At 47.4% G+C, this 21,662-nt stretch overlaps 1 protein-coding gene across 1 annotated transcript in view; it reads left to right on the forward strand.

Moving 5' to 3' along the window:
* LOC118007269 (gamma-2-syntrophin-like) overlaps positions 1-21,662 on the forward strand; it is a 193,253-nt gene that overhangs the window by 131,322 nt on the left and 40,269 nt on the right. The window contains exons 12-13 of the mRNA XM_035000255.1: positions 2,727-2,843; positions 15,412-15,483. Coding sequence (XP_034856146.1) covers positions 2,727-2,843; positions 15,412-15,483 — 189 coding nt within the window. The remainder of the gene's footprint in view (positions 1-2,726; positions 2,844-15,411; positions 15,484-21,662) is intronic.

Below are 21,662 nucleotides of genomic sequence, written 5' to 3' on the forward strand. Positions count from 1 at the left end.
TAGGGATGAGCTGACTCCCAATCCGGGGGCTCCCGGTCACTGGGTCTATAAGTGCGTAGGAATTAGCTGACTCCCCATTTCGGGGCTCCTGGTCACTGGGTCTATAAGTGCATAGGAATTAGCTGACTCTATGATTTGGGGCTCCCAGTCACTGGGTCTTTAAGTGGATAGGGATGAGCTGACTCCCCACTTCGGGGCTCCTGATCACTGGTCATTGGGTCTGTAAGTGGGTAGAGATGAGCTGATCATAAATTTAGAAAAATGTTACAAGAAATAAAAGTTACATTCAGAATAACTTTCCTGAGAGTTTCTTTCCTAATTATAGAATGTTGACTAGAGGGTTAGAACACAGCCACTGGGTTGGACCTTCTCGTAGGTGGGGGAATGCCTCGATTTCAGGGCATACTCGGATTGCCTGGCACATCAGGAAATCAAAGCCTGCTTTGTTTTAGTTTGAGTCACAAGAGAGTCTGGAAACAGGGTCAAAGAAATAAAACTCCTGATACCAAGAACACGAAGTAATTAGGGTTCGGAGACCTGGAGGCAGTGGGGTAATGGTGCTCTCAGGTTATCTCAGAGAAGTTTTATTGCACATTAAACCATGTTTGTGTGATGCCGGTCTCCGTGGCCCTGTTTGAGTAACAGCTGCTTTCTGATCCCAAGTAATCTCTTTCCTGGTGACATAATTTGGCCAGATTAACATCTATGCCACACTTTCTTCTTCCATAAAATAAGAGAACTGTAATGGGCAATCTAAAGACTGTTTTCTAACCTGAAAATTTCTGTATTACTTTGAACTTTTTTTGTCAGGGGCTCAAATTAGTATATTTGGGGAGAAATATTAGAGATGAGTTTTACTGCATGGGCTTATTGAAGAACTGTGCCTGATGTGTCTCATTGTGCTTTTGGTAGAGGATTATCTCACGTTTTCCCCAAAACTAAACATTTTGTGTATATTGCAGGAGTTTAGATTTGTGACATTGGGCCCTTTAAGAATGAGAGGCAATGATTTTCTCATTCCAAACAGTTCTTTCCTGGTTCTGGTATGTAGCAAAGTCATAATATTTGGATAAATATTTGAAAAAAATACATGTATTTGCGAACTACTGACATTGGAAAAAACAAATATAAAGCAGAAGATCATACAAAAGGCCTGGAGTATAGATTTTTTTAGACTCTTATATTTAGTGAATAAGATGATTGTGTAATTTGCCATCCAAACAGAGGCCTGTCCTTCTGGGATGATGGCCAGCCTAAAAGTGACAGGCATGCATTTGAAATTGTCCTGGGCAAACCGAAACACTTGTTCCCTGCAAAAATAGCAAGTAGCTCTGTACATTTCCGAACTAAAATTCACCTGGAAAACCTGAATTAAAGCGAAATATGAATACCTTACTCACCAAATCCAAAAGAAACCTAAATCTCAGGAATGTGGGCTTTTTCTGTGTAAAGGACGAGCTGTACAGTATCATCTGATGGACACTTAGCTAATTATCTCAACTCACTCAAGTGGGAAAAAAAAAGACTTTCCTATAGAAATGGCATCAGAAAAGATAAATGAAAATATGCTCATTTATTATAATGGTTATGTCCTCTTAATTTAATTACAGTGATATAATTAGGTAGGTGTTCATAAAATTATAATATACGTTTTTTGGAACATGTAATACGCCATTAGAAAATTCATAATGTAAAAGATAAAATTAGCTAACCTTAAAATTATTTATGAGCTACAAATACCTAAAAAAGATTCATAAAGCAGGTAATGTTTCCATTAATAGCTAAGCTATAATTTATCTCTTTGCTAATTGATCTAGGGAGAATTAAATTACATATGAAATGTCATTAAGTTCACATGCAATTTATAGATGTTTTGGATTATGAACAATCTGATTTTTATAAAATTTCTTTCTGTAAAATCCCATCTGGCATCTTGACCCAGGACATCTTTCACCAGGAGTTGGAGTGAAAGCTGTCAGGGGTTTGTCCTGCAGACCGCAGCGGCGGGGACAGCCCACCTGAGCCCGGGCTGGGTTAGCACCTCCCTCCCCCCCGCCAGGTGTCCCCACCTGGAAGCAGCTCCTAGGACAGGTGTATTGCACAAGGTGGCTGGCATGTCTATGAAGATTCCCTTTTAATTTTACTGAAATGCACAAGTTACTTTAAAGCCTTACTCCCTACTATGTGTGCAACATTAAAGTTTCAGGTAAGACACGGGACTGACATTCATTTGAATTCATGCCCTGAACACTTCAATTATGTCATTGTTTTCATTAACTTTTTGAATCCTATTCTGATTTGTTACAACTTGTGTTTTGTGCCTTTGTATTAGGAAGTTGGACTGTAAAGAAAATCAGGCTTTCCACGTAGGTCAACTCTGTGTTTACTGTAGCAATGGAGGATACAGCTGTCGGCAGCCACAACCTCGTAGACAAATCTGCGATAGTAGCCCCAAAGAGAGTGCAATTTAATGCTGTGTTTTAAATATACACGGGGGGGCACAACTCTCCTGCAGCCGAGGACCCTGTGGGGCGCAGACGCGCCCAGAGACGCTCCTGGCCGGTGTGGAACTGTGGGTGTTCCTCTCATACGCTCGCGCTCCCAGCCGTCTGTTTGGTCTGAGCATTAGGAAGCCCGCTGGTTCTGAGTGCCCATTGTCTGTTCCTTCTAGCCCCAGTGCACACTCACTACGGCTTGGGTTTAATTTCAAGGGTTTTCCTCTGCAGGTTGTGCATATGGGATGGGTCAGCGAGAGACTCGAAGGCACTGGCTCCTGTCATACCTTCCGATCCAAGTTCCTGGCCCTGAAAGGCTCGTCCCTCCACGTGTTCAGCACCCCTCCGGTAAGGACGCCCGGACTCCCTGGGGAGGGGCTGCTGCGGAGAAGCAGCTCGGGATGTGGTGTCTGCCGGAGGCCAGACACAGAGGGGCCAGACGCCGCCGCTCTCCTGCTCACACACCAGCTGGCTGGGAAGCGGGGGTGCAGAAGGCTTTTCTCAGAGCGTCACACACAAAACAGAACAAAACCCTTCTCTTCACACATTCCGAGTTAATGGCCAGAAAGTGAAATTTAAAAAGTCACTCTTTCCTTCACATCCCCGTTTTATTAAAATAACCAAACAGCCTGATTCAGCAGCGCCCACCACGTAGACCCGATGCTAAATGCCGTAGTTTACAATTGTATCGTCACGGACACCACTTCCCAGAAGGGACCAAATACAACGTGTGCCCCGCCCAGTGAGGAGTTAAAGCAGTTGCTCGTCCAGTATGGAGAATTCCTGTGTCCCAGTTTCCCCAGAGGTTGACACTGAGTGTGACCCTAGGACATTTGTGGAAACTAGAAGCTCAGGAATGGGTGTCCCCAATAACAACACCATAGACCACCAGTCCTCCCCACGTACCTGACGCTCTCCTTCTGTCCCTGGAACAACCAGGGCACCGGGTTGTACGGGTTTTGATAAGCTAGTGCTGTGAATTTACTGAGGTTAAAGAGTCATCTAAATTTTTTTTAAAAAACAATCATAGAATTCTCCTCAAACAAATGTACTGATTTTTCTTAACATTTGTTGCTAATGTAATATTAGGTGGTTTTGCCTGACAAAGACAAGTAGGAGAGAATTTGAAACCTAACACAGAAACAAACCTCACTAACATGGGGCTCACTTTGGGCTCTGCAGGAGTGGGGAGTGGGGCTGGTGAACCCAGGGGAGGGGCCGTCCGTCTGCAGTCCTAACAGAGATGCTCACATGTCCCTGTTACAGAGGGAGACTCAGGGCAGGCTCAGGCCCTGATGCGCAGGAGGAAGAGCCTCGCCTCCGCCCGGTTTAGCACGGTCAGCTCAGTGCCTGAGACCAGAGGCGCCCCTCACAGGACCGCAGGTTGTTCCCAGTTATTTTTCCCGCTGATAGTTGAGGTTCTCTGTGACATTTCACGTCCCACTTCCTGAGGACCCCGGGGATGACCCTGGGGTTTGGGGCACGGCCGGGTTGGGGAGCCCCGAGGTGACCGCGGTCCCAACGGCACGGCCCCTCCTGATCTCAGTGCTGTCCCGGCATAATTACTGTTAGCAGTCACTTGGGCCCCAGGTCTGAGCTGGGACTGGGTCGCAGGCTGTGCTCTGACGCGATGGTTCTGGCATGTGCAGGAAGGGCCGGAGAGTGTGGACACAGAGCAGGCCGCTCCCTCCCAGTGGGGAGGGCCCCGTGAAGGCGGATGGTACCCCCACCGTGGCTCCCAGTGTGTGGCCTGGCGTGGAATTCCAGGGCAGAGTCTGTAAGACCCATTCACAAAGCGGTGTTTTTCAAACTGTACTTCACGACCTGTACATGATGTTTAGGAAATGCAGGGGTACCTGGGATGAGGATCATGGCTCTGTCACCGCCAGGGCTCCAGAGAACCAGATGCCCGAGCTGCAGGAAGTGCCTCTGCCCGGGACAGAGGGCCTGTGGCCATGCCATTGGCTGGAAACATGGGGGTTTGGTCTCCCCGTGCATCTCTGTGCCTCCAGGCACAAGTCCGTGTTGGGGTGCTGAGACCTGCCCACCTGTGCCCGCAGAGGGGGCGCTGAGCGGAGCCGTCTCTCCAGACACGGCTGGTACATCCCGGGTTCTCCTCCAGGGAGTCCGTGCTGATCTTCCCAGTGAGCGGACCTGAATCTCACAGCTCGCTGTGTGTTTGGGAGGCAGCAGGCTGCGGCATGCCTGGAGACCGGGGTGGATGGGAGGCCGCTCCCGGGCTCAGATGGAGTTTATGGCACAGCACCTCGCACACATGGCTGAGGAGTAAATGCACATGTGCAGAGTGCTCGCACAGCTCGGCCTGTCCTGGCCAGCCCTGCATGAACATGACCCGGCTTATCCCACCCTCAGCTGCGGGGACCTGGAGCATCGGCCCTTGTGCCACCTGGGACTTGCCCTGAATGCTTGCTCCTGCACGCATGCACCTGCTGTCCTACGCAGCCCCCAAGTCGCACTGTCTCAGGCTCACGCACTCTCTCCTTGCTCTTGGTCTCTGATTGCTCCTTACCTACTGCGGGGCCCTTATCTGTGGCTGCATTGGCCGGGCAGCACGGCTGCTGCCTTATGGACTGTCATCCAGCAGACTGCGATCTGGTCCAGGATTCGGGGATAAAGCTGTGTGATCTGGGGCACGTCACCAACCCTCTCTGGTCTGCTCGCGCCCCACACATCAAGTTGGAGTCAAGTCCGGCACCTGCTGGAAGAACGGGCCCATAGAGGCTGCACCACTCTTCTCCTGTCCTGTCAGCTTCCATTCCTGCTGGCCTCTGCTGAACTTGTGGTGTGTTTTCACATTCAAGCCCCAGAGGGGCACGTCTGACTGGCTGGCACAGTCCTTGAGGGCAGGGACCCCTGTCTGCGCCAGGGAATGTGAGGCTTGGAAGACACTGACGTGCCGGCCAGGGACCCCCCGGTGGGGGGCAGAGGAGACCCCCAGCACTGACTCAGGGAAGGGCTGGGCTGTCCGTTTCACCTGTAGCCGTGGTCACCAGCGGGCCTCCATGGGACCTGGGTTCCTGCACCCGGGAGGTGTGCACAGGAAAGGGCCTTGTTAACAACTGTTGGAAAACTAGGTAAACCTGTTAGGCGTCTTTCTGGGGGTTTCTCCCAAGTTGTATTGCTCCCCAAGGTGGTACAGCTCGCGTTACCGCACGTGACCCAGCAAGGCATGCGTGAACTTAATCCCAGCCTCGCAGAGATACGTGCCAGGAAAGTCATGGGTCTGAAAGTCCCCTCGAAGCTCCCCAAGTACGCTTCTGGGTGTCCAGTCGTCAGAGCCTGAGACTCTGGTCCTACAGGTGTTGGTGAGGTGCATGGTCCCAACACCGCTTTAGTCCACTGTCACCATTTCATTGGGGGTATTTATTTGATATAAACGAGAGGAAATAGAAGAATCTAGTCTAATTTTTACCTGCATGTTCATCTGTTTCCTCATTTGAGTCTTGCTTGAATGAAATTCATGGGTAAATAGTAAATAAGTATAACTGAGGGGGCTATTTTTGATAATTTTAGTCAAAATCGGCCCCTTAGAGATCACGCATTCACTGTATTTACTACTGGAACATTCTTAAAAAGCATCTAAAAGCTGCAAGGACAGGCCTTGTGGGTGGATCTCTGCATTAATGACCCTGAACTGAAGGGGAAATTCAATTTTCTAGACATTCGGTTCTAGCATGGTGCTTAGGAGGCCCCATGTCATCTCTGGAAGGAGTCTGGTGGCGTCGGCCGGCCGCCGAGCTCTGCCGGGATGCCTGAGTCCCTCTCAGACCAGAGAGCTCCAGCCGTTCACAACGCCCCACACAGGCGGGCGCCTGGCCCTGCGCAGACCCACCTATCCCTGTGCCGGGGGGCGGGGGGCTCGGCTTGAAGTGAGCATCCCCCCAGGTATTGTGTCTAGATTCGTGTCCTAGAGCAGGCCTCCAAAACCTGTTTTAAATGCTGACCTACCTGGGAAGACGTAACGAAGCAAGGGCACAGCCTCCCTCACGGCTCCTTCATGGCTGGCTGAGTCAGGTGATCTGTTGACACATGAGTTTGAGCCATTCATTCTGTGCTTGCTTGGGCAGCTCACAGAAGATGAGCATGGCGCCTGCACAGGATGGCACGTGGATGAGACCAATCGTTCCAGGAGATCCTGATGCGTCTGACTCTCGAGTTAAACCTGCTGCTTTTTCCTCATACCTGGGTTTACGAGGCTCAGTTGCAGGTGTGGAATCCAGCTGGTATCTCAGACGTGGGTGACTTCTGCCGCAGCACGGTGCATGGCGTCCCTGCAGGCCACCGTGGTGCTGGGGCCGGAGGTGCAGGCGGGGGCCGGGCCGGGCCGGGGGCGCTGCCCTGTGAGCACAGCCTCGTCTGCTGAGACCGGCCCCCTTTCTGTTGTCTTAGAACAGAACTAACACTCGCAGACTGGTCACCACAACATGGCACCATGCCTGCATGGGGCCTCTCCACCCTCCCCTGGTCTCCCTGTCTCTGTCTCTCTGTCTCTCTTGGTCTCTGTCTCCCTGTCTCTGTGTCTCTCTGACCGACGTCTCCACCGTGACCTGACTTCGGATTCCCCGGAGACAGAGCCCTGCCTTAGTCGCAGGAGCCTCCCTCCCGGACCCCTCCTAGGGCTGCCCGGTGTCCAGGTCTCTTTGAAACCAAGGTCCTTCCTAGCCGCTGTTTCTTTTGTGGCCCCTCCTCATTCAGGATCTCTGCAGAAGGTGACCACCCAGGTCCCCGTGCCCGTCTCAGGGTCACCAGCAGCGACTTCCTGTGATCAAGAGGGTTTTGTTGACGGAAAGAGAAGCGTGAGGCCCCTTGGAGCTAGTTTGGTTCTCGCTGTTAACTTGTAAAGAGACGGCACAGCCCCAGATGAGTCTAGGAAGTAGTTTCTGGGACGCGGGGCGCTGGGAGGTGGAGTGAGCCCCGCACACATTCACCAGTAGCCTCCCACCCCACAGCCGTGAGAGGAAAATGCCCCCGTTTCCTGAGACGGAGCGTGATGGGGGGTGTATGGGTGAGGGCTGGGTGTTCCTCAGCTTGAAACACCTGACAATGTCCAAAGGAGATGCTCGAGTAGAGATGGAATCACCTGTGTCCGGTTCTGGGAAGAGATCTGGCGGGGAGCATCCGTGCACGGATGTCCCTGGGGCTGAGGCCACATGAGCCCTGATGCCCTTCTCAGTGGGTTCTTCATGTTGCAAGCCACCTATATCCCTTTCCCAGTGGCAGTCGATCCTAGTCACCCACACGGAGAAATGAAAAGGCGAAGGCAGTGGCATTTATAAATATTCAATCCCCAAATTAGAGTGAGTTCACTTGATTTATTTGCATGCTTCTTAATGTCTTCATGTAATTTAAAAATTCCTGGTGACCTAAACTGTCGGTGCTAAATATCATCTATAAAATCAGAATAAATGCTCCCTGAAGAGGGTTGTAGTGAGGTTAAAATAAGGTGATTTATGTGGGAGTTGTCTGTACTGAGGAAATGCTAGAAGCGCACTCGGTATTTTCTGTGATCACAAAGAAGATGCTCTTTGACTCTTGGTTGAATAATCCATAATATAAGTATTGGCAGGTAGTAAAGCCTAGTGGTTGTGCTGTGTGTTTGGAAATGCCATCGAATTCTCTCTAAAGAGAATATAAAGGAAAAACCAACACTTTAGGTTTTTTGGGGGATGGGGAGAGTAAGCCAAGAAATCTCAAAGTGTTTCCTGGCTGAAACCCGTAAATAACGAAGAGCAAATTCCACAAGACAGCAAAGACAGTCTACGTAAGAGTGTTCAGTCCTTTGTGGTTCAAAGGGAAGGGATGACAGCAGGTGTAGCAGGTTGGATCCAGGTGCAGAGAGAAGGCATGGCCTGTGGCGCACTCCCTGCCCACGGTTCTGCACTGTGATTTCTCCGTGGGACATGGATGCTCCATTCCCAGACCTTTGGAAATATTTTCAAGAGTTCACATCTTTTAAGGTAGAAATGGTAGCAGCTCCCTTTCTATTTTAATTAGATGCAAAAAACAGGTATGTAAATATTTTACCATTAAAACTGAGTATTTTGAAAACCTTTGTGTCCCTGTTGGGTTCGCGTGTCCAGGAGTTAGGTAGAGACCAGGAAAAAATCTGGAACACAAAAATGTCAAAGTCAGAAAATGAAAGCAAGCCTTCATGGCTCTTTCTGCCATTCCATGTGTATGTGATGCTGTAGGACAGAGTTTCACACCCATTTCCAAACACACGTTAGAACCCGCACGTCAGAGTCCACACAGTAATTTCCTGGGAAGTGATAGGCCAGGGCGTAGTTCTCTCGGCAGCTGATTTTCTTGGCCGCTGGACACGATGCTCTGGGTAGAAACAGCGGGTGTGAGTAGTCCTTCTGTGGTCCTGTGATGACGTCTCAGTCCTTCGTGAGCCTGAGCCCCTGCACTCTGGACCTCACGAAAGGCCCTCAGGGTTTTCTCCCCCCTTCTGTGGGACAGGCTGGCTGAGGGGCTGGACTTGGTATTGTTCTTCCCCAGGGCAGCGAGGCTCTGATGAAGCCCCAGCAGGGGTGGCTCTGGCTAACCTGCCTCCCCGAGGTTCTTGGGAAGAACGGTGCTCTGGGGTCTGTCAGAAGGCTCCAACGGGACTTTTCCCCAGTGTTTTCTGTGGGACCTGGTTGAGCTCCTGGAGGTAAATCTCACAGTGTCGTGGGGCCTCCCCGACCCCGTGATTGGGTCGCCCTGCAGTTTTTAACTTGGGGTGGCCCACACTGAGCCCCCAGCAATCTGCTAATATGACAGTGGTTTTCCTGCTAGTGTGGATCCCCGCAGTGGACTCCACTACCCAGGCTCCGCTCTGGGAGGCTGTGCTGACCTGTCTTGGGACCACGGTGTGCCCTGTGTCCCCCCTTATGGATCCGGGAAGTGTCTGTTCAGGTTTTCACTTGTTACATAAGAGCAGTGACTTCCAAGCTCCTTATGCACAATGAGAAACGTGCTAACTTTTTAAATAAAAAAAAAAAAGCAAACTTTACCATTACTTAACATTATGATGCCAGTTTAAACGAATCATTTTCATGCATTATTCAAAATAACAAAGGCGTACTTTTAAAAGGGGACTGGAAAGCTTTTGTAAGACAAGGAAGAAGTTTCACTCTGAAAACACTAGGGAAAGAGTGGTTTTGTGGAATAAGCTGTGAACTGCTTCTCATTAGCCGTAGGCTGTAAGCTGAGCCTGCCTGTGCTGTCTGGCAACTGGGGGAGTGCTGGTCACCCTCGAGTCCACAGTGTCCTCCATCTGAGGACAGGGGCACATCCCACAGGCTCATGGTGAACACTGAGGACCTGCATCTGTATTTTTTTTTTCATTTTATTATGTTATGTTAGTCACCATATAGTACATCATTGGTTTTTGATGTGATGATCCACGATCCACTGTTTTCCTATAACACCCAGTGCTCCATGGTGTTCGTATAACACCCAGTCCTCCTCATCACCAGGCCAACCAATCCTCCCTCCCCCCTCCCCTCATTTTTCCCTTCCTTCTCCTAATGTCCTCCATGCTATTCCTTATGTTCCACAAATAAGTGAAACCATATGATAATTGTCTTTCTCTGCTTGGCTTATTTCACTTAGCATAATCTCCTCCAGTCCCATCCATGTTGATGTAGAAGTTGGGTATTCATCCTTTCTGATGGCTGAGTAATATTCCATTGTATATATGGACCACATCTTCTTTATCCATTCGTCTGTCGAAGGGCATCTCGGCTCTTTCCACAGTTTGGCTATTGTGGACATTGCGGCTATGAACATTGGGGTGCATATGGACCTTCTTTTCACTACATCTGTGTCTTTGGGGTAAATACCCAGTAGTGCAATTGCGGGGTCATAGGGTAGCTCTATATTTAATTTTTTGAGGCACCTCCACACTGTTTTCCAAAGTGGCTGTACCAACTTGCATTCCCACCAACAGTGAAAGAGGGTTCCCCTTTCTCCACAACCTCTCCAACATTTGTTGTTTCTTTCCTTATCCATTTTTGCCATTCTAACTGGTGTAAGGTGGTATCTCAGTGTGGTTTTGATTTGAATTTCCCTGATGGCTAACGATGATGAACATTTTTTCATGTGTCTGTTAGCCATTTGTTTGTCTTCTTCAGAGAAGCTACTTTTCATATCTTCTGCCCACTTTTCGACTTGATTATTTGTTTTTTGGGTGCTGAGTTTGAGAAATTCTTTATAGATCTTGGATACCAGCCCTTTATCTGTAGTGTCATTTGCAAATATCTTCTCCCATTCTGTGGGTTGCCTCTTTGTTTTGTTGACTGTTTCCTTTGCTGTGCAGAAGCTTTTTATCTTGATGAAGTCCCAAAAGTTCATTTTTGCTTTTGTTTCACTTGCCTTTGGAGATATATCTTGAAAGAAGTTGCTATGGCCGATGTCGAAGAGGTTACTGCCTATGTTCTCCTCTAGGATTTGGATGGATTCCTGTCTCACATTGAGGTCTTTCATCCACTTTGAGTTTATCTTTGTGAATGGTGTTAGAGAATGGTCGAGTTTCATTCTCCTGCATGTGGCTGTCCAGTTTTCCCAGCACCATTTATTAAAGAGACTGTCTTTTTTCCATTGCATGTTTTTTCCTGCTTTGTCAAAGATTATTTGACCATAGAGTTGAGGGTCCATATCTGAGTTCTCTATTCTGTTCCATTAGTCTACATGGAAATCAATGGAAATCAACGCATCTGTATATTCATAACTATGTTTGAAAACTCTAAAACATTTAAATTTAACATGGAATTTTGCTATTACTATTTAGCAACTTCTCCTTATAAAAGCAATACACAAAATATGGCAAGTGAATTTATTCCTAAATATTTACAGATATTTGAGTCGGACCTTGGACGTTGTATCCTGGAGCTGGTGACAATTTGCCAATAACAATTTCTACTTTGCCCAAATCTATAACAACCATATGTGAAGTTTTTAATGTCTGTGTATTTATTTATGCTATGGTGACATAAAACATGAGGTTTCTGAATCTGAGACAGACTACTACTGACTCACCACACATCTTCGGGCCCGTTTCTGGGCACGGACCCCACAGGTGGTGCAGCGAGCACCGACGTGCTCTGCACGGACAGAGATTTGAGAAGGGAGGGCACCCATGGCACAAGAGAGAGACTGTACCTCACTGGCCGTGTAAACAAGGGCTCTCTGGGGGAGGAGAGGCTGCTGCTCATCACCCTGTGGAATGAGACCAGATCGCTCCAGAAGGCAAATGTCCCTGACCAGTCACTATCTCTGTACCCACTTATCCAACCTTCCTCCCAGGGGAGTCTGCTCAGAAAGCCTGACCACACTCACAGAGCCTGTGTCTCAACACTTCAAGTCAGAACACTTGAATACATTTTCAGAAGGTCCAAAGATTCTCTGACAAATAATTTAGGAAGAGCTGAAAGAGAAGGTCCTATACTCAAGGATGGTTTCTGAGCTCCATCAAGATGAGGCAAAGGGATGACATTGAAGCAAAAGAGGGAAAAGAAGGACAGAGGGCTGGAAGAGAGACGGGGGAGGGGAGGTCCATCAGCATTTTCCGTCTCGGGTGGGCGTCCGGTGCAGAGGAAGCAGAACCCAGAGGTGGGGGCTGGCCCAGGACTTCCAGGCTCTGGGAGGTGCTCCCAAGTGTGGATTAAAGCCAGGATAATTCTCATCACTCTGCTCTTCTTCCTGCCAGCCTGTTATTTCTGACTTGCAAATTGGAATCTGAGAAAACGTGAGCTACTCATGTTTTCAAACATCATTAAAATGTGTTAATAACAGTCAATTTTATAGCATCTTACAGCATTAACATACAAATTATGTAGCAGTTACCTGTGGACATGCAAGAAATATTAGAGGCAATTTTAAGAATGTCAATTAGGCAAATATATTCTATCATTTAATTTTTTTTACCTGAAAAGAAATAATTGAAGACTTGTAGACTGAAGAAATATTAGACAATTGTATATCAAATACAGAATTATTCTGTGTCACCTCTGGGGCTGCACTGAAAGTGTTCCACAATAATATCAAAAGACGCCAAGATATTACATCTTATAGTCTAAAATTTCTGCAACATTTCAAGTCAAATATGGTCCCATAAAATAGAAACTGTTAACTCTCATGACTTGGGAAAAGTAGCAATGGCATGTGGTTACAAATGTTCACTCTGATCATTCCCTTTTCGTTGCCAGCTGGTTGGAAAAATTGAGGTGTCAGCATGGATCATTTTTCCTTTTCCTGATTTCTGAGTCATCAGGAATGAGTGTAAGGATCAAGGGATCACATCCTATCCCCGTCCCCTGGAAGCATTTTTCCAGAGACAGGCATGTGGTGATGGCTCCGAATGCCAGTCTGCATCCCTCTCTCACTATCAGGAGATCTTAGCCCTCCTGAGAAACCGTGCAGATTGCTCACGCTGGCTGCATCTGAGGACCTCTGATGTAAGGAGGTTCCGTCAGGGAGCATCTAGTTTGCAAATCAAGGAGTTCTGACTGAATATGCATCTCTGTGTAAATAAGGTTTTCCTAGTTCACTCTCCATCTTTCCTCCTGCTACCGTCTGTCTGTCTGCCTTTCCTTGTAAAAGGGGTCAGGCTTTTTACCCTTGGATTGTCTCTTAAGACCTCACCACAACAGAGTCATCACCGGCGCATATTTTTAAGACAAAGTTCTGACCAGGTCGGGCTGGAGTGGGACCTGAGATTCTGCATTTCTAGCAAGCTCCCAGGTAATGCTGATGCTGCTGGGTCACATGGCCTCATAATTCAAGAGCCTATTTTAATACATCAATAATAAATTTACTTGAAAGTCAAGATCTCTGAGCCCCACGCCACACTTGCTAAATCTGAATCAGATGGTGCCAGGAACATGCCTCATAACGGGCTTCACAGGTAATTCCTGGCTGTGCTCAGGTTTAGTTCAAAACTCTAGGAACGTCTGCTTCTTCATCCCATCACTGACTGCTGTCCTCCAGACCTCTAATTTTGAACTTTATATTTACCTTCTAATTACATGTATATATGTGGATACACACACTGGTATATAATTTTTCACTTTACTAATCTAGTAGATGCTGATCTTGTTGTCTCGGGGACGACCGTGTCCTAAATCATTCCAGCCTGTGAGATGGTTGGGTTTAGTGTTGGGTTGGCACAGCCCAGACAGTTTCCAGAGTTATAACTAATTTAAAAAAGGTGAAAGGAGCCCGAAGGGCATCATGGATATTTTGGAGGTAATTTGCGTCAAACAGAAGCAGGAACACTTTGTGCTTTTTCTGAATCAGAGAAGCGTTCATGTAGCAAAGCTTGAGGATGGCAAACCCACACACTGACGTGAGCCTTTATGGTGCCAGGTCCCAGCAGCAAGGAAGCTAATAAGGGGGAACGTTCTGAATAATGTAATTTTTTTCTTTGTATTTTCATGATTCTTCAAAAATAAGCAGCATTGTTGTAACTGGAAAAGTTAAAAATTGTGTCCACGTGCATCCTGCAGCCTCCAACCTCCACTGTACCCCAAATCACCTTCCAGTTTCACTCTAACTGACCTTCTCGCTGTTGTAGCTGTTGTATTCTACCTTTCGCATTTTTAATCACAGGAGTAAGGACTTTCTCTGGGTCAGTTGATACTAAGTGGCCACACATCCCTGTGATTCTTGTGTCATTATCTCTTCGGTGAAATGTTCCGAGGTGATGGGTTTGAAATGCCTGGTTGCCGCCCGGTGTTTCTATAGCGGAACGATTTCAAGAAGGTCACCACTTAGTACATCAGGTACTTCCAACATTTCAAAGACACCGTGAACCGTGATTAGTTTCATTTTTTATTTGTGTGTTTAATGGCTGGAAAGTAAGTGCAGGGTGAGCAATAAAAACCAAATTTGTTACAGTGTTGACTATTTCAGATTTTATGTGTGAAATATTCTAGTGTAGAGATCATACATGCGAACATGAATTGTCAGCCATAAAACAGCACTCAAAAATCAGAAGATTTGGGATACCTGGGTGGCTCGGTCGGTGAAGCCTCTGCCTTTGGCTCGGGTCATGATCTCAGGGTCCTGGGATCGAGTCCCGCATCCGGCTCCCTGCTCATGGGGGAGTCTGCTTCCCCCTCTCCCTCTGCTGCTCCCCCTGCTTGTGTATGCACACTCTCTCTCTCTTTCTTTCTGTCAAATAAATAAAATCTTTTAAAAAAATTGGATGATTTGATCATTATTATCATTAAAATAGTTGTAAAACGCAATGTCAGGCCAATCAAAAACATGTTCAGTTAAATTGATGAGCTAATAAGTTTGTATTATTCCTGGAATGGAGCAGACTAGTGAGTTGAGTCCTAATTCACAAGACTGGACACACACACTTCAGGTCACATCCCAGCAAACACACAGACTCACACACACTAACACATATACTGGTCACCCTCCTAAGTTCTCTAAATTTGACCTAAAATTCCTCCTGAATTCAGTGTCAATCCGAGTCAGTGTAGAATCCAAAATGAATTCTGCAGCTGTACCTGAATGCGTGTGATAGACGAGCCCCTACCTTACCAGCTTGTGCCGAGCCCCAACGGAGGTGAGCACAGGTGACTCAAATCCACGGCCACGTGAAGGTTTAGTGTTCCTACCATCCTACTCACGGCTTAGAATTTACTTAAGGTAAAGACTCACTCCGCTGCTGTAAATGTTTACAATTATCCAATTAAAAGTAGCATGTTCGTTTTCATGTATACTTAACAATCTTTCCATGTTTACTGAGGTATAATTGACAAAACCGCAGTATCTCTAACGTGTACAACGAGGTAGTTTGATGTGTGCGAACACCCTACGCTGAAGTGACATGCCCATTATCTCGCATAGTAGGAGAACGCTTGTGGTTTATGTGTATGTTTTATATTTCTTGCAGGTTAGCACATTAGACTGGGTACAAGCAGAAAAATCCTACAACCTCTGTGAGGTACTATTTAAACTTCACAAGGTAGGTGTTCTTTGCACATGAGTGCTTTCATATAAATAAGATGTGCCTTTGGGTTCAAAGAGTCCATTGAAGTAGTAAGATAACCTGAAAATCTTCTGTATTCATCCCATTTTCGCATCCTCACAGTTGCTATCCTGTTGTTCATGAAGGTGGATGGGTGGGTCGGTAGGCAGATGGATGGGTGGATGGATGGATGGATGGTTGGATGAGTGGATGGGCGGGTGGGTAGATGGGTGAGTGGATGGGTAGGCGGGCAGATGGGTGGGTGGGTGGATGGATGGTGTGTGCACAAGTGTGTATGTGCACGTGTGTTGGAGAGAGGGCATTTTAGTTGCCTCCACTTACAGTAAGATGTTCCAGAATCTTTGGTTATTATTGTCCTTGTCATTGTTTTTAATATATCAGATAAAAACCTGAGTCCTAACAGCTTTCTTATCAGCCACTGAGCTGACCAGAAGGGCTAATTAAATAGTCGCCTGCTATTATAGGGAAAGTATTCACTGGCTAAGGAAGGGCAAAGTGTTACCTGTAACATGCATCCCAAGCTTTTGTATCATCCAGTTTAGTTGAACACTTCCAAAGTAGTGAATCCATTGCAGCAGAATCAGTTCTCAGTTTCTGCTGGGCTGACGCCTCCCCCGGGGCATGTGGGGTTGGGGGCGAGGGTCAGGGCTTCCCGTGAGTCCTGGTGGGACTCCTGCTTGCTTGCAGTGGTCATGTGTTGCTAGATTGGAGATGAAGGCACCTGGGTGAATGTGGATTCCACCAAGTTGCACAAGCCTCAGAGACACAGTTATCCCACTGGTGGACTTTTAGCAGATCTCAGGCTAGTAGAGAATTCTTTAAAACACTAAATTATACAAAAAGGTTGGGAAGTGGAACCTGAGATGGAAAATGAGGGGAAGAAAGTCAGTCCTGGTCACTGAGCCGGCTCAAGTGAAGGCAGATGGTCCCTGGGGGAGTCAGTCCTACCCCTCCCTGGTGGCCTGGGGGCAGTTGCGGTGGGCCCAGGCCTGCTCCCAGCTGTGGCTTGTGCCCAGGTGGTTGGGAGGCCGTATGTCTGGCCTCCAGTCGCTGCTCAGGGAGAACCCAGGGCCGTTACCACAGGTCATGGGGGCAGAGTCGCAGGCAACTGTCCTCAGCCCCCCACGCGCAGACCACTGAGATCAGGCCGGCCCACGGCATACAGGCAGCGGGGGGATGGTTGAGTGCCACCGAGGGTTTGTGGTTGTGTGTGAAGTGCGTGCTCTAGAGTTCGACGGGCTGACTCCACCCCTTGAAATTTTACTTGATTTCTTTACACCTCAGTTACGTCATCTGCAGAATGAAAGCAGTATTGGTATTCTCTATTGTACGGTTCTCTCTGCGGGGTTGTGTTAGTTCAGTGGATGGCGACAGCATCGCTCTGGCCGTAGTGAGGTCCTCACTCAGCATGGCCTCCCGGGCATGTGTGAGGTCCCTTCCAGCCCAGGGCGTCCTGGGAGCTGGGACTCACCAGCACCGCAGTCCGGGGCAGCGTGCTGCCGGTGACTCCGTCCTGTCCTACAGAAGTCACCTGGCGGGAGCTTTAACACAGAGCTAAAGATTCCATTTTGTATGAGATGTGGCCCAGGCATCTGTCTTCATTCTTTAGGCTTCCATGGTGCTGTTAATATGCATCTAAATCTCAAAACTACTAGTGCGTGCCAGGCAGTGTTTGCGACTTGACAAGTCCTTGTAAATAAACACCATTTTATTGCACTAACATATCCCTTTGAGTCATTAGATATTAAGCTGCACAGAACCTCAGTGATCAGAGGTGTTGTTGGACTAGCACCCTTAACAAAGCCGTGAGAGTATTCATTGGTTATAATGCCACTAGTGATCCTGATATTTACTTATATCGCCTTCACATTTCCTCTTCACTTACCTTTCTGCAGTAGTTGAAACTCATTCGCTCAGTTATTAGTTCATGCATGAAAATTAAAGTCCCAGAGAGAGAGAGCTGCCTCTGGGTTGGTGATCTATTTCTGGGAAACAAACAACCCAAACACTTAGATGTATAGAATGACACGCATTATCCCAGCCCCTGGGGGCCAGGCGTCATCCGTCTCACTGTTGCGCACAAGGTGAATCAGGATTTCAGCCTACCTCTGTGGTCCCGGCCAAACGCAGCACAGGGGAATGCGGTTGCTGGAAGATGTTGGACTGGAGGGCGCAGCGCCTTGCTGGAGGCTGCCCTCTGACCCTAGCCTGCTGGCGCGCTCCATCAGAGACAACCCATCATTTCTGCCGTATTCTGTGGTTAGAGCAGGGCACTAAACGTATGTATAACATATGACACGTGACATACATGATAGCATATATATGATATGTAGATGTATACATGTGGGCGGAGACCAGGCGATGCCCACCATACGTGACAGGGAGCAGGCTGCACTTGGCTGGACTGTGCTTGTTGCTGTCGAGGCCCGTGTGCAGGGTGGGGACGTCTGGTCGACCTGTGGGCTTCACTGAGCTCTCAGAAGTGAGTCATATACACTGTGATTAAGGCTGTCTCTAGGCTTCCTCTGAAAAGACCAACAGCAAGCCTTGACCGCGTTATCAGGGGCATGAGTTTGGGAGTTGTGTCCAACCAGCTAGGAGCTCCCTTCATTTTGGGGATATTTCCATCAAGGACTGATTTCTTCCAGCAGCAAGAAGCCCAGATGGAGAGCTTTGACTCCACGGTAAATGAGGCACAGGCCTGAAATACAAGCCAGGAAGGGTTTGTCCTGTGTCCTGGTGCAGGAGGGCTGTGACCCCTGCATAGAACCCCCCGTTTCCTTCTCAACTATGCAAATCCAAATAGGAAGTCTGTGTCTAGGTCAAAAGTTAAAAACATACCTGATGGAATTGTTAGTGTGTTTGTCTGAGAAGTTGACCCTAAGGAGTCATTAATCAAAAATTAGAAGTTTTGAATGAAAATTTAATGTTTTAAATTTTGGTTGGCCTCCTTAAATATCCTCAAAAAGAATTTTAAATTTAGATCTGGAATTTTAGGCTGCATGTAGTAGTAATACACACAAGGGAAACACATTCCCATAATACTGTCATCAAAATGCTAAAAAATTAATGTTATGTTGAAGCTGTTCTCATGACAATTCTTACGTGTAGACTTTTATTCATCGATATTCCAAAAAAAGAATTTTATAGAAAGATCTGATGTCTTTTATCTTTTTTTTACAAAGGCTCCTCACTGTCCCATTTTGGCCTTTTTATCACCTTGTTTATATGGCTTCCCACATGTCGGAGGTGTGCTTTTGGTATTGGGATATCTCCGGAGGATCATCCTTTTGTGTGGCTGTTCTTCATTAATAAACCAGACAGCCGTTTCTGTTTTTATCCAGCATGTTTCCCAGGAAGACTGAGGGAAAGTCTTTGCCAGTACACTTGTTATGAAGCGATTATGAAACCATTAAATTAGCCAGGAGACCGGCTACAGCACGAGGTCAAACCTACAGGGTGCAAGTGGTAACAGTAAAGACAATTTTATAGCACTTAACAGTTTTAAAAAGGAGGTTGTATTCTGCAGGTCAAGTGATGTGTTTGGAAGTCTTAAATAGTGATCTCAAAAAATGATATCTCCTTTTGTGCACACCTTTAATTGTTGCGGAAGATCATCCTGCACACATACACTTAAAATTATCCATAAGCATTTAATTAATCTTTCAAAGAGTAAAGTAAGTGAATGATTATTCCAAGAACTGGCATGCAGGGCACAGTGTTTTAAAATGACCATTTCCAAGGACAGTCATCAGTATGCAGTCCAGGAATTAAATTTCGTAGTTGTAGTTTTGTTTTTCTGACTTTTTTCTCTCTAAAGATTACTTTTTCTGATTCTTAGATTACTTCTTCTGATTCTTGTTGTTCTCTATTTCAACTCTCATTAGAAAATAGATGAGAAAATTGCATCGGTCAGCTTTGGTTGCAGAAGAGACATAAATTGTGCACAGCTCCTGGAGAGCGGCTAATAAAGGTGCCGTCCAACAGTGAGGAGCATCCTGCAGGAAAGTAGATGGATTTTCCTCTCAACATAAGAATATTCAGTTTAAAATTTTTAGTAAACTTAAGCTTACTCATGTTTGGCAGAGGATCTAGACAGTAATGTCTGCTGTTGGGGAGTGCCTCCGGGAGCCTTGCTGAACACCCCATTTACTTCTGAGCTGATCCTCATTATCTTCCCCCACAGCTCAGAGCTCAGAAGCACAGGGTAACTCCCTGGAACCTCACTGGAGGCTGGATAGGACCCAGGTTTGCTTGGCTTCCAGCTGATCTTTTTTTTTTTTTTAAGATTTTATTTATTTATTTGACAGAGATAGCAACAGCAGGAACACGAGCAGGGGGAGTGAGAGAGGGAGAAGCAGGCTTCCCGCCAAGCAGGGAGCCCGATGCGGGGCTCGATCCCAGGACCCTGGGACCATGACCTGAGCCGAAGGCAGATGCTTAACGACTGAGCCACCCAGGTGCCCCCCAGCTGATCTTATATCCTATTGTATTTCACTTGTTGGAAGCATCATGTTCAGGAATCTCTCTGAAGTCTTAAGAGTTTTCTAACCCACTCTCCATCACCGGCAAAGCAGTGGGTTTCTGTAGTTGGGATTCCCAGGGAAGGGGGTCCTCAGTAAATGTCCTGAAGTCCCTCCCGTCAGAGGAGAGCTTGCAGGGAACAGCAGGGAAGACTTTGCAGTTGGCTCAGCTGCATTTCAGCAAAGGGCAGGGGGTCTCTAAGAGCTGGGGGGGCAGGTCAGGAGAGGAACCCTGGGCCAACTGTGGGACCCAAAGTAAAAGTGAGCTGTCTCTCTCTTTGGGTAGGCTTTAGTTTTGCAAGTGGAAGCAGACCCAGAGATGTGGGGCTCCTGCCTGGCATGGAGGCCTGAAGTCAGGGGCACCATGTTCCTTGATGTCTGCATTCCCAGGGGAAGGCTCCAGGTCCCCAAGAAAGACAAACCTGGGCTGTGGACTTGGCAGCAGGCTCTTAACAGGGTTTGCATCTCAAAGGGATTTATAATTAGGTTTTCTAATGCAGATGCTCTGTGGATAGGAGACTGGGGAGAGGTCTAGGGGAGCCTGAACTGTGTCATAGCAAATCACTGACCTCACATTGACTGAGTTATTATTTCAAAAAGGCACTCCTAAAACACCGGGAATGAGCCACACATGGAGAATTAAGGTCACTTACATCACATTAATAGCACATTATTTGTTGTGAGGCTGAACAGTTTGTGTTACAGAAAGTAAAGATATCTCTGAAATCCTTTTGTGTTCTGTCGTGGGCTATCTCAGGTTGTTCAAAAGCTATTTTTAGTTCCTCCCATTTCTCACATACAGAGCTCAGCTCACTGGTTTGAGTCATAAACACGTTACTCCTTGAAATTCCTCAGAATTGCTCTAAATAAATAATTCAAAAGAGTCAAATTGCTATGTGGGTGAAAATATTTAATGTGAGCTGGATCTTAGCTCACACTGACCGTCCCACTGCTCAGCATTGCCTTAAAGAAAACGTGCTTTTGTGCAAACCTGTAATGACGTAGTGTGAGCTGAGGATGTGTGTGCAGCCTCCTCCTCAGGTCTGCATTTGAAAGTTCAAAAACAGGCTCAGAGAGAAGTAAATGGCCGAGGTCGACAGCTAATAGTTGGCAGAGGAAGGTTTCAGGTCTTGATGGATCTCAAGCCTATGAAACTGCGGGCTCCCCAGTTATCCCAGCGACAGGAGAGAACGGGACTGGCCGTCCCACTGACCTCCTCGCTGGACAGACGCTTCCTGAGGGGGTCGTGTTTGGTCAACAGTCTTTGATGGTTACACTCAGTAGTTCCAGACAGAATTTCTGAAAGCGTGCTCGCTCTTCCTGGCTTATGACATGTCATTTTATTTACTGAATGGCTTGTTTCCCAGGCTGAAGTGAAGGACCCGGGGGGGCTCCAGAATCCAGGTGCAGTCTGTGTTCCCAGGTTCATTTCGAATGAGGAATGCAGGCACGGTGCACAGGCCACACCGCCCACACGCACACGCATGCGCACGCACACACCCATACGCACGCACGCACACACCCATGCGCACGCAACCCATGCACACGCACGCACACACACACCCATGCGCACGCAACCCATGCACACGCACGCCCACGTGCACACCCACACACGCACACCCATGCGCACGC

The sequence above is a fragment of the Mirounga leonina genome, unplaced genomic scaffold, assembly GCF_011800145.1.
Source record: "Mirounga leonina isolate KUSES-001 unplaced genomic scaffold, KU_Mleo_1.0 Mir_117, whole genome shotgun sequence".
NCBI lineage: Eukaryota > Metazoa > Chordata > Mammalia > Carnivora > Phocidae > Mirounga > Mirounga leonina.